The sequence below is a fragment of the Panthera tigris genome, chromosome E1 (assembly GCF_018350195.1).
Source record: "Panthera tigris isolate Pti1 chromosome E1, P.tigris_Pti1_mat1.1, whole genome shotgun sequence".
NCBI classification, from domain to species: domain Eukaryota; kingdom Metazoa; phylum Chordata; class Mammalia; order Carnivora; family Felidae; genus Panthera; species Panthera tigris.
In genome coordinates this window covers 56,820,868-56,835,203 of record NC_056673.1, presented here as the reverse complement: position 1 = coordinate 56,835,203, position 14,336 = coordinate 56,820,868, and the positions used below count along the sequence as shown (strand labels likewise).

Sequence of the window (14,336 nt, the reverse complement as noted above, 5' to 3'; positions counted from 1 at the left end):
ACTGATCCTCTCCCGGCCCTCCAGAGAACACAGGGATTCGAGCACTTCATTTCGAGCCGGAGGAAAAGCCAAAACCCAGCTACTTTACAGAGCACGCCTTCCCCTGGCTTTTTACGGGGGACAGGAGGCAGGGGACAGCAGAGAAGACCGCCCCTCCAGGCCTGGTTTGAAGCCAGGAGAACTTGAATGCTTTTACTGTAGATAATATCGGTCTCCAGGGGACACGGGGCAGGGGCCTGGCCTACCACTTGCAGGGAAACCGCCCACCCACATGGAAAGGAGGGCCAAACAGCCCTGCTCAGAGCCGGCTTCCTGCACCCAGGGAGGGGGCCGGCCCGGGTACAGACTGAGATCCTGCCCGGGACAGAATGGGAATCCGCCAGACTGCTGGCCCTGACAGTCAGAACCAGAAACATCTCCGTCTTCCAGGTCAGGGCCCGGGGGAGGGGAGACAGCAAGGTGGCCCATGTTGGAGACTTCTCTTCTCTTCCCACCGAAGAGAAAGATGATGCTGTCCATAGCCCAACTTCCCACGGGCAGAGAGAGGCCTGGGTGGTTCCCTTCCTCAATTCCAGGGGGACCCTCAGCTGCAGCCACGCACAGGGAGGTGCCCAGGACCCCCAGGCCCTGCCCCGGGGGACGGCCTAAAGTCCAGCGGCAATGACAGCTAGCCATTAGCCAGAGCTCCTAAAAGAACCAGGGAAGGAAGTGGGTTTGGGTCAGGAAACAAGACAGAGGATCATCAAAAAAGACCGGACACCGGCTGCAAAAGACACAGGTTCCAGCCCCTCCTTGGACAACTGAGAAGGCTGGGCACGGCGGGGCAGCCGCCCTGGAATTCTCCACTGCGTCCAAATAAGCCCCAGGCTGCAGGATAAACCCACCTCCCCACCACCTGCAAGACTGGACCTGAGCACCCCCGCCCCCTCCCACCTGTACCCAGAGAACAACCATGGAACCCCCAGCCAGACAGCCCGCCCCTCGGAGACCAGAGGAGGAGTGGAGTAGATGGGAGGTGGGGGGCGGGGGTCCCCTCGCGGGGGTCCCCTCCCCCCTTCCCCTTCTCCACTGGCTTTCCCAGGAAGCTACTCCAAGTGTGTGAGGGCAAAGGCTCCCGGCCTTGGGGACAGGGACACAGGAAGCTCTCAGCCACGGGTGGGAGGACACACACATGCAAGGCCAGGGGCCCTGGATTTTCTGGATTTTGCAACTCGGTCCAGTGGAGGGAGAAGGCCAGAGTCTGTGGAAGGTCACCCTCCCAGGAGGGGCCGTTAGAGACTCAGGAACCCGGGAGTGAGAGTGGACGAGGGAAAGCAACCAAACGCAAGAAAGAGGCAGGCCTGGGCTCCCCTCCTCCTCTGCAGCCCCACTCTTGCAAGAGCCCCAGGGTGGGCGTGGGGACTCCACGGACACCGGCGTTGTCCCCTCGTCCCTCCGCCCAAATCCCTGGGCGCTGGCGGCACTTCAACAAATGACGACAAACTTGGGAGTTTCTAGAATGTCTCCCGGTCCGGGCTGAACGGAGCCTCCAGACTCTTGTCGCGACCAAATTAAACAGCCTGTGCCCAGAAATGCCCCAGGCGCCGGGGGTGTCTAGGGACCGACTGCTGGGTCTGTTTGGCTGCAGATTACAAACCCCGAAGCTTCTGGGACCATGTTCCAGAGAGTTCCGGACAGTTCGGTCTCGTAAGCAACTCAGAGAGCCTCCAAATTTGGGAAAAACCGAGAGGTCTCTGGAAAGAAAGCCACTGTTTGACCATTTTTCCTTAGTGGCTTTGTCAAGAGAAAGCACAGCAACTCATTTCTGGCTGAGTTTCTGGGATGAATCGAAAAAAAAACCAAACAAACCTCCTGGGACCTAAACCGCTGATGCATCTCCCACCGGAGCCCCCCCGGTTGCCAGGGCCCCTCACCGCTAACCCAGCCCACCATGCCACGCACAGCACCACGTCTTTGAGGGTGTGCAGAACGCAGCCCGCTGTCGCGGCCACGGAACAGAGAGCAGAGGCACAGGGGCTCCGAGCCCAGCCGGGAGCACCTGGTCTGGCCAGGCAGGCAGGTGGGACTCCTTCCTGGGTTTGGGGACCGACACGGATCCCTGGAGCCTGGCCCCCGGGTCTTGGCTGCCAAACCAAGCAGGGGTACTCCTGTCTGTACCCCAAGGAGCCCCTGCCCAGCAGCACATCAACCCAAGTCCGGGGTGGCTTGGCCGGTAAACTAAGGAGGGGCGGCAGCTGGGCTGGACGTCTGAATGCGCCTCCCCTGCCCTCGGGGCACACGAGGAGGAGGAGGAGGAGGAGGGGGCCCCCCTCTGCCCTGCAAGTGCCAGGATATTAGTCTACGGCACCGAGGGGCAGGCTGGGGCCACGGCTGCTGGGCCGAGAGGTCCCGGGCTCCTGCTGGGCGGGTACACCGTCTGTACATCGGGGTTTGCCTTGGAGCCACCGCCGCCTCACGCGGGGGCCACCGTGTCACCGCCCCCCGCCGGCAAGACGGCCTCCTCCGCATACGTGGCCTGAGCGAGTGTGCACCGTGTGCTGGACACCGTGCCGGCCGTGTGTCCGCCACCCGCCCCGGGAGCTTGAGCTGTGGGCTTGCTTCTCCAGGCCGGGGAGCCCCCCAGGCCCCCGTCCTGTGCCCAGGCTCCTCGTGCCCTCGGCTTGCCCTCACCGCCCCCCTCGGTCCCAGATGAGGCCGTTCTCCTAGCTCAGCGCCCACACACAGTCGGGACTTGCACAGGGCCACTGGACCCAGAGGACGCCCCCGCCAGCACGTCCCCTCCCTGACACAGGCTCCCCGCCTCGCCCACCTCTGAGGAAGGCTGGCGGCCCGACCCCCCTGCCCGTCTTCAGCGAGGCGGTCCAGCACGAGCCATGTCGCTGCTGTAAGGCAGGCCCGCGGGTCCACCCACCTGCGGTGCTCGGGGGTGGCAGGCGGCAGAGGGGGCTGGGTGACCTCTCCAGGGAAGGAGCCCTACAGCCCACGTGACCCCAGCCTCCACCCCGACAGGCAGAGAGCGGTGGCACCCCGGAGGGAAGGTGTGCCAGGCCAGAGGAGGGGCTCCCTTGGTTTGGCCAGCAGCCTGAGCGTGTGCCGGAACCAGAGGGAGCCTGGGCAGGCTCCACAGGCGTGACGAGTCTGCAGGCTGACCTCGCTGTCCGGCCTCGCCCCCGGGGGGACCAGACTGGCCCTCGCCGGCGGCCTTGAAGCACCTCCCATCACCCAGGCGCCCACACCCACCTGCCTCTTGCAAATACCCGCCCCACCCCCCAGCTCCAAGAGCGGCACCCACCACACCCCCAAGAGCAGAACCTGTGCCCAGTGCTGCCGGCCAAATCCGCCGAAACCCCAGGGCAACGCTCGCAGGGAGGGGAAACTGAGGCTCAGGCTCGGCCGCTTCCCCGGTGCTTCCAACGGCAGCATTACACCACGTGGGCTCTCTCAAAGGCCCGCCCCCTGTGGACCCCGACTTGCCCCGCCTGCCTCTCCCCGCCACCCCCACTCCAACCCCCAGCCCAGGTCTGACGCTCAGCCCGGCGGGGAAGCCGGTGACAGAGACGCTCCTGCTACCCCGTGCGTGCGTGTCTGCTCTCCTCCTCACGACGAGGACGGTGGGCGTGCCCGGTCCCATGCTCCGGATGCAGACAGCACCAGGCCAGTGCTGCGGGTGGCAGCGGGACCCCCAAGAGGGCCGCCCCTCGCAGCTGCAGAACAGACACCGGCCAAATCCCACAGACCCGGCTCCTGCAGCCCACGTGAGGGACCCCACCGCCGCGCGGCTCCCGCCTCCCGCCGCAAAGGTGCGACCTGCAGGGAGGTGGCGTTCACGGGAGGCCTCGAGTCTTGCTGGAAGGCAGGGTGCGCCGTCACTCAAGAGGTCCATGGGCATTAATCAGGGACAGGTCTGCACCCGTCACCAAGCAACGGGCCTCGTCCTTCTGGGAGGAAAGGTGCACCTGGACCCAGCCGTCGAGGGTGTCTGGGCTCCCAGATGAGCAGGCTGGTCCACGCAGTCCCATCTCCCTGCCCCCAGCCCCCCACCCCCCACCAGCCCGCTCTCCTGGGCCCAGAGCCTCCGGGGCGCGTCTGGGAGGGTCCTCCACCATCCGGAAGGGCGGACGCAACCCGTAGGCGACAGAGCACAGCTGTGGGACCGGAGCACCTAGGTGCTGGGCCGCACCGAGTTTCAGCAAACATGAGGCACTTTCAGGATTCCTCTACCGCATGCAAATACGGTTGCAGCAAACAGCGCTGAGGAAAACAGGCCAGCAGCTGGCACTCGGAAGGGCTTTGTTACACAAAGGCCGGAGCCGTAACAGCCTTCACGATAACAGATTTGGCCCCGCTCTCACTCGAGAACGGCCTGTCCAACTGCTGCGTCCACCGACCCGGAGCGAGATCGGGGACGGAGCCGCCCCTCCTGTCCCCCCGCCGATCGCTCGGGGCGCTGAGGTCACCTCCAGGCCTACTTTCATGGGGGGGAGGGCGGATAGGGAACAAAACTCTCTAAAAAAAAAAAAAAAAATCACAAGAGCAAAACACAGAATCCTTTTCTTGCCCCTATATGGGGTCCTCCAGGGAGCTCTGAGTTCACCCTTCAAAAAGGAAAGGCCAGGGTGGGAGGTGCACGCGCACGAAGGGCACTGCCGCCCCCTCAGTGCCCGGGGCAGACGCGAACCCGACACACACATCCACGACGGAAGACGGGCTGAATCCCCACCTCACCTCCACCAGGTGACAGAGCCAAAGAGAGAAGGGTGCTGCTGCCCGGGGCAGGGGGCAGACGTGCCCTGGACACGGGGCATCCGCAGACCCGCACACCCCGCACACCCACCCGGGGCAGCTCTCTGCCTGCCCCGGACACCCGCCCGGCACCCCACAACGGGAGCCTTCCCCTCTGCCCCGGCCTGGACGGCTCACTAGCTCCAAACTCCCAAAGACACCGACGAGGGCCCTCTGGCCGCCCCGCAGGATTCCAGCCTGCTAGGACCGAAAACCACGGCCAGCATCGCCACGGCTCCCGACCGGCCGGGATCTGGCGGCGGCCCCTGGAGCTTCTGTTCTTCGGCAGCGAGCACGTGCCTGGCGACCTGCCCTCTCCGACCGCCCCGGAACTATCGGGGCGCAGCGACTGCTGCGGGGCCGGCGGTGCCCTCCCCACCCCCCTCGTCCTACCTTGCGGAAACCCAGATGGCACGTGGGCAGCCCCACGGACACACACCGGCGCTCCCCCGGCTCTACGCTGCTGCCTCCCTCCCCAGGACCGTCCGAACTCCCGGCGGGCACGCCTGGCCCTCCGATCCGCTCCAAAGGGCCCCTTCTCGTGCCCTGTTCTCCAATGGGTCGGCTCATTCCGGCCTCCCCCACTTCTGCTTTGCCGCCCGGAATCCGAATGCTCTTCTCCTTCCTCGCGCAAATGAATTCCGACTTTCGCCCAAGGTCTGCCTCCTCCACAGCGACCTTTCTCAGCCGGGGCTCTGCCAGATTGTATCACTCACTGCAGCTCTGGGTCTTCCACGGTCTTCCTCTGCCGGCTCCTGGCCCACGGCCGTCCACCCCAGGCTCAGTCGCCAACGCCCGCTCCCCTCCAAGCTCCGGGGGCACTTAGGGAGGCCATTCCGGTCCCCGAGCTGGGCGAGAACGGCCCTAGCACACGCTTCCACTCGGAAGCCGGGAGGGCTCTAACACCGACTCCTGTGCCTTCGGGGCACTTTCGACTGCCCAGAGCACACAGCAGGGGGACTGGTGCACGCACGGAACCACACGGAACCGGAGAGTCCCTAAGAGCGAAAACTCTCCCCCTGGAATCACAACACCGCCAACTGTCGCAGCAGGCTGGTCTCAATGAGGCCATTGTCTCCGACCAAATGAGAGGGTCAAGAAGCCGCCTGGGAGGCAGCACACAGGCGGCCCGCATCTCCAGATGGGGCAGGTCGGGGTCAGGATGGAGTTACACGTGGGGACCCCGAGGCAGAAGTGCTGTAACAGCTGTAGGACCACACCACCCCCAAGTCTCCGCCTCCCCATCCGGCCTCGGGGCTACCGTGGAACCCTGCTGTGCCCCAGAAATCCCAGCCTGCCTGGCCAGGCCGTTTTCATCTCAGGATCTCGCAAGCCAACCCAACTCCCACAGGCCACCAGGCGAATGTACACACAGCCCGGAGCCTGAAGGGGGCAGCCTTCTCCAGACGGGGCGGGTTCTGCCACCAGGACACTTAGGAGATGAAACGCCCTAAGTGCCACAGAGGGAGTCCCAAGGCAGCAGCTGCAGGAGAGCTACGCTCTGGGCAAGCAGACGTGGGGACACCCCAGTATGAGCACGCTACCCGAAATGTCCAGACAGCAGGGTATAAGCCATCATGGCTCCGCTGAACCGGAACTCCCCTAGTTCCCCCGGTGCTCAGAGCCAGAATCACAAGAGTGTGCCCACTACGGAGCCAGCCAACAGCGGGCGCGTCCTCCGCAAGGGTGTGCCGGCCGCTAGACCCCAAACCCTCTTGTCTCCTGACACCCCTGCTCAAGCCAGCCCAGACCCCATCCCGAATCACAGCCGCTAGGGCTCTGCTCGGGATCCAGCCAGACTCTGGTCCCCAGGAGCGCGCCCGCAGACGCGGCTGACCCCGGGTGGAACATGAGTACTGCAGAGCCCCGGACACTCAGATGCCAGCCCTGGCTCTGCCCCCCGGTGGCTGGACGACCTGCAGGCTCGGCCTGGCACCCGGACGTCCAAAACTCCTTCCAGCCTAGCCTCCCCAAGGCCGGGCCCACCGGAGGACTCCGCCGGAGGCCGCAGGGAGCCCCTTCGAGGGGCGTGGGCTCCAGGTCCCAGCAGAGGTAGGCCCGCCCCTCAGAAATCCGGCCCGGGAGCGCCGAAGACTATTGTGTGAGCTTCCCTCCCGACCGCTTTATTTACTCCCCAGGACGCAGGACGCAGAGCCACAGGCAGTCACGAGGACGCACGAAGGCGCGCGCGCGCGCACGCACACACACACACACACACACACACACACACACACACACACACAGGGTCGGAGCTGGGAAGCCCCGCGCCCTCGGAGGGCAAAGCCCCCTAAGTCTCGGCACACTCTGTAAACCCCGAAGGGGGGAGGGGACCAAAAGGCGCTCCCTACCGGCACGCAGGCCCCAACTCCCCAGGAGGCGGAAGGGGGGGGGGTGTCCCCAGGCCTCGATGGGGGCCCCAGGGGCGCCCCCCTCTAGACCCCGCCGGCCCGGGCCGTGTCCGCTCGGCGGCCTCCCCCAGCCGGAATTCGATTCGGTCGGGCCCCCCCGAAGCTGGTGTGGGGGAGGGCGGCGGCGCCCGGGGCAGGACGCAGGGGCGGGGGACGGGCTCCCCGACCCGCCGCGGGGCCGCGGGGGCCCAAAGGCCGACGGGGGAGCGCCGGAGGGAGGGGACCGAGTGACCCCCGAGAGGGAGCCGCGCGCCCGGGCCGGTGCCGCGGGCGCCCCTCGAGCCCTCGAGGGGGCTGTCGCCGCTCGGGCAGATACAATAAAAGGAAGGAAGCGGGGAGGCAGCGCGGGGCCCGCCGAGGCGCGCGGTCCCCCGAACCGGGTCCTCCACGTAGGCGACGAGGGCGCGGGACCGGGGAGGGGGGTGGGAGCGCGGCGGCAGGGCGCCCCCTCGGGGGTCCCGCCGGCCCCTCCGCGCGCCCGGCACCCACCTTCGAAGTCCGAAATGATCCCGTCCAGCTGCGCGTTGACCGCGGGGTCGGACATGGTGGCTCGCGCGGAGGGCGGCGGCGAGGAAGCGCCCCGGAGGCCCGGGCCCTGCGCCCGCGCTCCCGCCGAGCAGAGCTGGCCGCCCGCGCCCCTCGGCCCCCGGGCTCGGCTGAATGAATGGGGGAGGCGGGCGGGCGCCGGGCCTCGGCTCCCCGCGCCCCCGCCCCGCCCCGCCCCCGCCGCCCGGGCGGATCAGGTTCCCGCACCCGGCCCGGCCTCCGCGGCTCGCACTGGCTGCTCCGCCCGCCCGTCAAGGCCTGGGGCTGGGGTGGGGGTGGTGGAGGGCTGGGGCCCGAGCGGCCGCCGCGGGGACAGGCCGAGTCCTGGGCGCGCGACCCGGCGCCCCGCTCCGCCCCGCCTGGCCCCGCGCCCCGGGACGGCGACAGACGCGGCCCGGCCCCTCCCCCCCGGACGCCCCGCCGCGGCCAGATGTGGGCGGATGTGGGGGCCGGGCGGCGGCGCGGGGGCGGCGCCGAGGGGGGGGGGAAGAGATTCCTCCCCTTCCCTGGGGCGCAGGGTTCCTCCTGCGGGAGGTTTTATTTACGCAGCCAAACAAAGTTCACCGCCGCCCGCCGCCGCCGCCTTCCCGCGCTCAGCGCCTGCAAGGGTTAAGCGCCGGAGCTGGCGGGCCGCGGGACCCCCGCCTGTTGGCCCGGAGCCGCGGGGCGAGGGGCGAGCGCGGGAGTCACGTGGCCAGGCGAGAGGTCCGGCCCTCCGGCTACTCCCCACCCCCACCCGACCACCCCCGGGGTGACAGAAAAGGTGCCAGTCTACCGGGGGCGTGGGGCAGGGAAGAAGGAGCGCCCGGGCCACGTCGGCCAGGGACGTGTGCCCACCCCCCGCCTCCACACTAAGGGCCTGCTTGGTGGCCCAGCGTAGACCCCGGTCTTCCCCCTGGTAAGGCGGAGGTATTTCACAGGATCCGAAGGAAGGGGTTCCGGAATGGGAGGCAAGGGGTCTCCCCGTCTCCTCTGGACCTCAGGGCGGGGCCTTGCCCTCCAGGACACAACCTCTGCACTTCCCCATCCATTCCCAAACACCGATTCAATGCGCAGGCAGGTCCTCCAGGAGGCTGGGGACAACAGGAGGGGTTGGAACTTGAGAAGCAACACGACAGAGCCCCCAGGACCAGGACGGGCCCTCCAGGTCTGGCACCTACAGCGGAGGGCATCTCCCTTCCACTGCCCTGGCTGGTTGGTCGGGCGCTCCTGTCCACTCTCCCCCTTGTCATCTTAGACCCAGAGCCTCTGTCCCAAGTCAGGCCGGGTGGCACTACACCCTCCGGGCTGGCCACCGTCCCCTCCCGTGTGGCATCTGAGCGCCCGAGAGCTCATCCTGGGTCTCAGGTTGGTGACTGCCACTCCTCTCCCAGCCCCTACACCCCTGGTTCTGAAAGATCCACTGAGGCCCGCCTGCCACCCCCGTCATTCCCCACCTCTTTGAGAGAATACGCCGCGTTCAGGGGGGCCTTTATCAAAGAGACGAAATCAAGTCCTTTCTTTTTAAAGAAAAGCGGTCACTCCCTCCCTCATGCTTTGGATATTTTGAACTGTTTTCAACTAAGTGAGTTTGTGGATGTGGAAGCACAAAACCACAGACATTTCGGAGGCGCAGGCCCCGTCATCTGCCCGGGAGCCCGGGTTTCAAGACCGGAGTCGCCAGCGGCATTAATGGCCCCCCGATGGTTCCCACGCCAGCCCTGGGCGCTTCCAACCCTCCGGGCCACCTGTCCGTCCCGCGTCTGGGAGTTTGGGGGTCCCCCGCCCGTGAGGCACGGGCTAAGCCCACGGGCCCCTGGAAAGACGCCGGTCCACGGCGTTATTCGCCAGCGTTTTTATAAAAAGCACCTGGCGAGCGCAGACACACCCGCGTGATTGTTCTCCCGGAGAGCTGGCATCCAGGACCACCAGACTGGCACAGGGGCGGCTTCTTGGGCATTATTCATTTCCATTCACAGCGGAGCCCAGCAGGCTCAGGCTTATCTCCTCGAGGGGCCCGGCCAGGGCGTCCGCCTCACCCAAACGCTCCCCTGTGGGAACGCAGAGGACAATGGCAGGAGGGAAGCGACCTCCGCGGACAGAAAGCGCCCCACGGGGGCACGGGCCCGAGCTCTCGGGAGCCCATCCGGGCCGCCCCAACCTGCCTTCGGCTTAACCGCTGGGGCTACCGTTGCCAAACCCTGACACCTCCAGGTGAGGAGATCCCCCACACTCCCTCCAGCAACCCAACCCAGCGCTTGGCCACACTCCCGGCCAGGAAGTTCACCCTTGTATCTAACCAGCTGCTCTAATTGTACATCGTTTAGTGCCTCTCTTTTTCTGTCCTCAGAGGAGATGGGAAACAGCTGGGCGCCACCCTTCCCATAATAAGCACCTTCTCCAAACTCGAAGATAATCCGGCCCGCTGCTGGGCCTTCTCTTTGTCAGCTTGGATCATCCATCTGGCCCTGTCTCAGCCCTGCCTGTGATCACCTCTGATCTCTGTGTCCAGCCTGCAGCTCCAGGACTTGAGGAGGCCCGATGCTTATGGGGAGGTGAGGGGCCCCTAGCCCCCTCCTCGGGGCAGAACGGTCCAGGCCAGGGGCAGGACGGGCAATCCTGGCGGGGACGCTGGGCAGAGAAAGGTGGCAGCGGCAGAGAGAGGACGGTGAGCTGAAAGGTGGCAAGAAAAACAGAACCGTAAGGCCTCCGCGTTCCGTCACGGCGCACTCTTCTAAGACCACGGGAGAAGGCAAGACTGTCTGTAGGCCTGGCCCGAGGGGAAGGTGTGACCAGAGGGACACCGGAGGGTCCACCCACCTCACGGGTCCCCCGTGAGACCCTATAGTGGGTGCTCTGAAAACACACGCCCACCCGAACCTCGGAACGGGACCTGATCCGGCACGCGCTTCTCTGCTGATATAATTAAGGGGAGGATCTCGAGATAGGACCACCCTGGGTTAGGCTGGCCCCTAAATCCAATGACAAGTGGCCTCATGAGAGACCAAAAAAGGAGGAGATGCAGAGAAGGCCATGGCAAGTCAGAGGCAGAGCCCGGAGAGATGTGGCCACAAGCCAGGGAACACTTGGGACCCGGGAGGCTAGAAGAGGCAAGGGAGGAGTCTTCCCTCAGAGGGAGCAAGGCTCCGCTGACACCTTGGCTTCCAGCTTCTGGCCTCCAGAACGTTAGAGACAACACTTCTGCCGTGTTAAGCTCCTCGCGTGTGGTCCTTTATAATCGTGGCCCCCAGACACTCTACGGACATTGGCCCCATCGACGCCTCCCCAAAACCTGCTGTAGGTCAGGAACGCTGCCGGGCAGGTGGCAGTCCTCGGGGGACTGGGGGGGCTGGGGACACGTAGGACAGCAAGCAGCAAGTTTTAGTAAGAACACCCGGGGGCCAGGGATGGGCAAGAAAGGTGTGAAACAAAGTCCAGTTCAGGCCTTTCTGGAAATGGGAAGAGAAACCCCACAGGTCAGGCCCCGGTGGGATGAGCCTTGGGAAAAAGAGAGAGGAAATCGATGGGAGGAAACAGCCGTTTGGCTCGAAGTCAGTATCCATGACCCCGGGCTCCGTGTGGGGATTGGGGGGCAGAGGGAGGACAGTGGCTTTGTGCCTGCCCGCCCGCCCTGGGCCTTTGGACAGGACACCCTGTTAAGTGGACCATCTGTTTCCTCATAGACCAGGGCGAAGGCCCACGGTCTCAGCTCTGCCTGGGCCCGGAGCACAGTAGGGCCTCCCCGAGCTCCAGAGCCTTGGACCCATCGGCTGCCGGACCTTCCACGGCTCCCAGGTTCCCTCAGGTCGCCATCTTTGTAAATGGTTCCACCATCCACCTGGCGGCTCAGGCCGAGTGTCCGGGCATCGCCCTCGGGTCCTCTGTTTCCCTCACCCCCGCATCCAGGCCATCAGTGAGTTTCCACCTCCAAGATATCTGCAGGCCAGGCTGCTTCTAACCTCAAGTGCCCCCAACACGGGCAGAGCAACCCTAATGTTTAACAACCTGCTGGCATTTAACACCGCATAGCATTTCCTACCTACAGATAAGGCAAGTTGCGGACTTCCAGAACACAGAGGATAGAGTAAAGTGTAATAAAATACTTAGGAAGTGTGGGTACTATATATGCGTTACCTTTGTCTTTGATGCGATTACTTGTCAGTAATTCCTATTATATAAGTCTAACGGATGATTTCATAATGCAACTTGTTCCTAACGGGGCAACGTATTTTTTTACTGTGCTAAAATACACATAACATAAAATTCATCGTTTTAACCACTTTTTTTTAATGTTTACTTTTGAGAGAGAGAGAGACAGAGAGATGGGGGGGAGAGGGGGAAGGGGCAGAGAGAGAGGGCTCTGAGCGGGCTCCGAGCTGTCAGCACAGAGCCCGATGCGGGGCTCAAACTCACCAACCGCGAGATCGTGACCTGAGCCAAAATCGGACGCTCAACCGACCGAACCACCCGGGCGTCCCTTAAACCACTTTTAGGAGCACTAAAGCACATCACGCTGTTGTAGACCCGTCAATACCAACCACCCCCAGAACTGCTGTCGTCGTCCTAGACCGAAACTCTTATTTCCATTAAACAATAACCCCGTTTTCCCCTCTGCGCCCCAGCCTATGGCAGTCCCCGTCTTGCTCTCTGTCCCCGTGAATGTGGCTACTCTGGGGAAAGTCCTACACGTGAAGCCTTATTGTATCGGTCCTTTTGTGCCTGGCTTATTTCACTGAGCACGATGTCCTCAAGGCCCATCCGTGTCATCGTCTGTCAGGATTTCCTTCCTTTTTAAGGCCAATGTTCCATTGTAGGTACATTCAGACCACACTGTGTTTATCCAGTCATCCATCCGTGGACGTCTGGGCGGCTCCCACCTTTCTGGGCTGCTGTGAATAACGCCGCACGGAACGTGGGTATGCACATATCTCTTTGAGTTCCTCTTTAATGCTTCTGCGTATTTACCCGAAGTGAAATTGCCAGATCATACGGTAATTCCGGGTAATTTAATTTTAAGCAGTCGGTTACATCTAGTTTTTGTTTTGTATCTTCCATAAGATAGTAAGTTCTGTTTTTTATGTGATACGTGATTAAGTTTTCCAATAACGGCTGCGTCGAACGACCAGCTCACGAGATAGCTCAGAACGTGAGAGTTGGCTGTCCCCCCACTCTCGCTCTCCGCCCTGCATTCCTGTGGAGCCTCCTGACCCACCTGCTGGCTTCCGTTCTTGCTTCCCTCCATCCAGATCCCAAGGAGGCTTTAAGATCAGATGACGTCACCTCCCATGGCCTTGTTCACACTTAGAAACAAGTGCAAACTCCTTCCCTGGGTTGCCAAGGTCCCACACGCCCTATCCACCCTGCCTACTCCTTGGCCTCCACACTGCCTTCTGCCCCAGGACATTTGCCTTAGCTGTTCTGCCCGGAGAGCATCCCCTAGGTCTCCCCCCGCTGCTGGTTCCCTGTCTGTCATTTCTGTCTTAAATATCAGAACCACTATCCCAGGGTCCCCCCAGGAGACCGCTTGACAAAGCTGCTTCCCTGCCTCCAGACATACTACCGGGGACTCCCCGAGAATGCATCCAATCCCTTTGGAATGGCAAAGTTCAGTCTCCTTCGCGGGACGGCAGGGTCGCGGTGACTCCTCACAGGGAGTCGGCCCACAGCGGGGCAGAGGGGACATTCAGAAGTCACTCGGCCACCGTGCAGACCTCCCCAGCTCGGCGGTCGGGATGACAGGCAGGGCGCCGTCTGCACCCGGCCCGAGGCTCTGGGACCCCATCTCCCTTCCCGCCGCCCCGCGACCCCGACGGCGGCCACGCTTAGGGCCGCGGAGTCTCTGAGGCTGCCCGATTTTGAATCTTCCCGTGAAGCCTGTCTGTGGGTACGGCTGACATTTAATCAGTGCGTAGGCTACACAACACCCTTACACCATCTGCCCGGCTGCTTAAATGCAACCAGAAGGTTTCACTTCAAAGGGGAATGCCGTTTTCTTAGCACATGATTAATCTGTTCCCCAGACTCCCCAGTTATCGCCCCGGCCTGCTTTGTTCAGAAAATTTACAGCGAACCCTGACCACAGCAGCCTGGGCCTTATCTCTGAGGCAGGGAGCTTTCTAAACAAAGTAGGACCCTTCTAAATTCAGGCTTTCGAGTCACCGGAGGGAGCGGCTGGTCTGCAGGCCCCGGGCAAGCTCTCAGGCCTCCCGCCCCAGCCCCCCAGCCCCGCTGACAGGTGCTCCCGCGTCCAGGGTCTGTCTCGGCCTGCGGCCCCGCCGTTTTCAGTTTCACTTGTAAATTTTACTGCAGTGACATGAAAAACCACCGGGACCACGGGAGCCAAGGAAGGGGCAGCGGCCGCTCGCACGGAGGGACAGGAGACTCGTGGGAAACCGTGACCCTCCAAGGCGACTCCTCGCCGGCCGAACCCTAGCTTGTGGCTCAGGCACATCATTTATTCTGAGGCCCATCCGATGGGCTTGCGGTTGGCAAACCCGGGCGTCCGGGCCCCCACCGTGGGCTTGGTGAGTTAGCACCCAGATAGGAAGCGGGAGGAGGAAGAAGGCGATTGATGTTTTAGTCCTGATTGCTCCCTCTTTATACGGTCCGTTGCTACTCCGG

General features: G+C 63.7%; 1 protein-coding gene across 4 annotated transcripts in view; it reads right to left on the bottom strand.

Moving 5' to 3' along the window:
- SEPTIN9 (septin 9) overlaps positions 1 to 14,336 on the bottom strand; it is a 145,905-nt gene that overhangs the window by 82,974 nt on the left and 48,595 nt on the right. Inside the window, exon 1 of one of the 4 annotated variants that reach the window (XM_042967573.1) lies at positions 7,680 to 7,851. The exons of the other annotated variants lie outside the window; for them this stretch is intronic. Within the exon in view, the coding sequence (XP_042823507.1) occupies positions 7,680 to 7,734 (55 nt within the window). The 5' untranslated portion in view covers positions 7,735 to 7,851. Of the gene's footprint in view, positions 1 to 7,679; positions 7,852 to 14,336 lie in introns of those variants that run through there. 4 annotated transcript variants of the gene reach the window in all.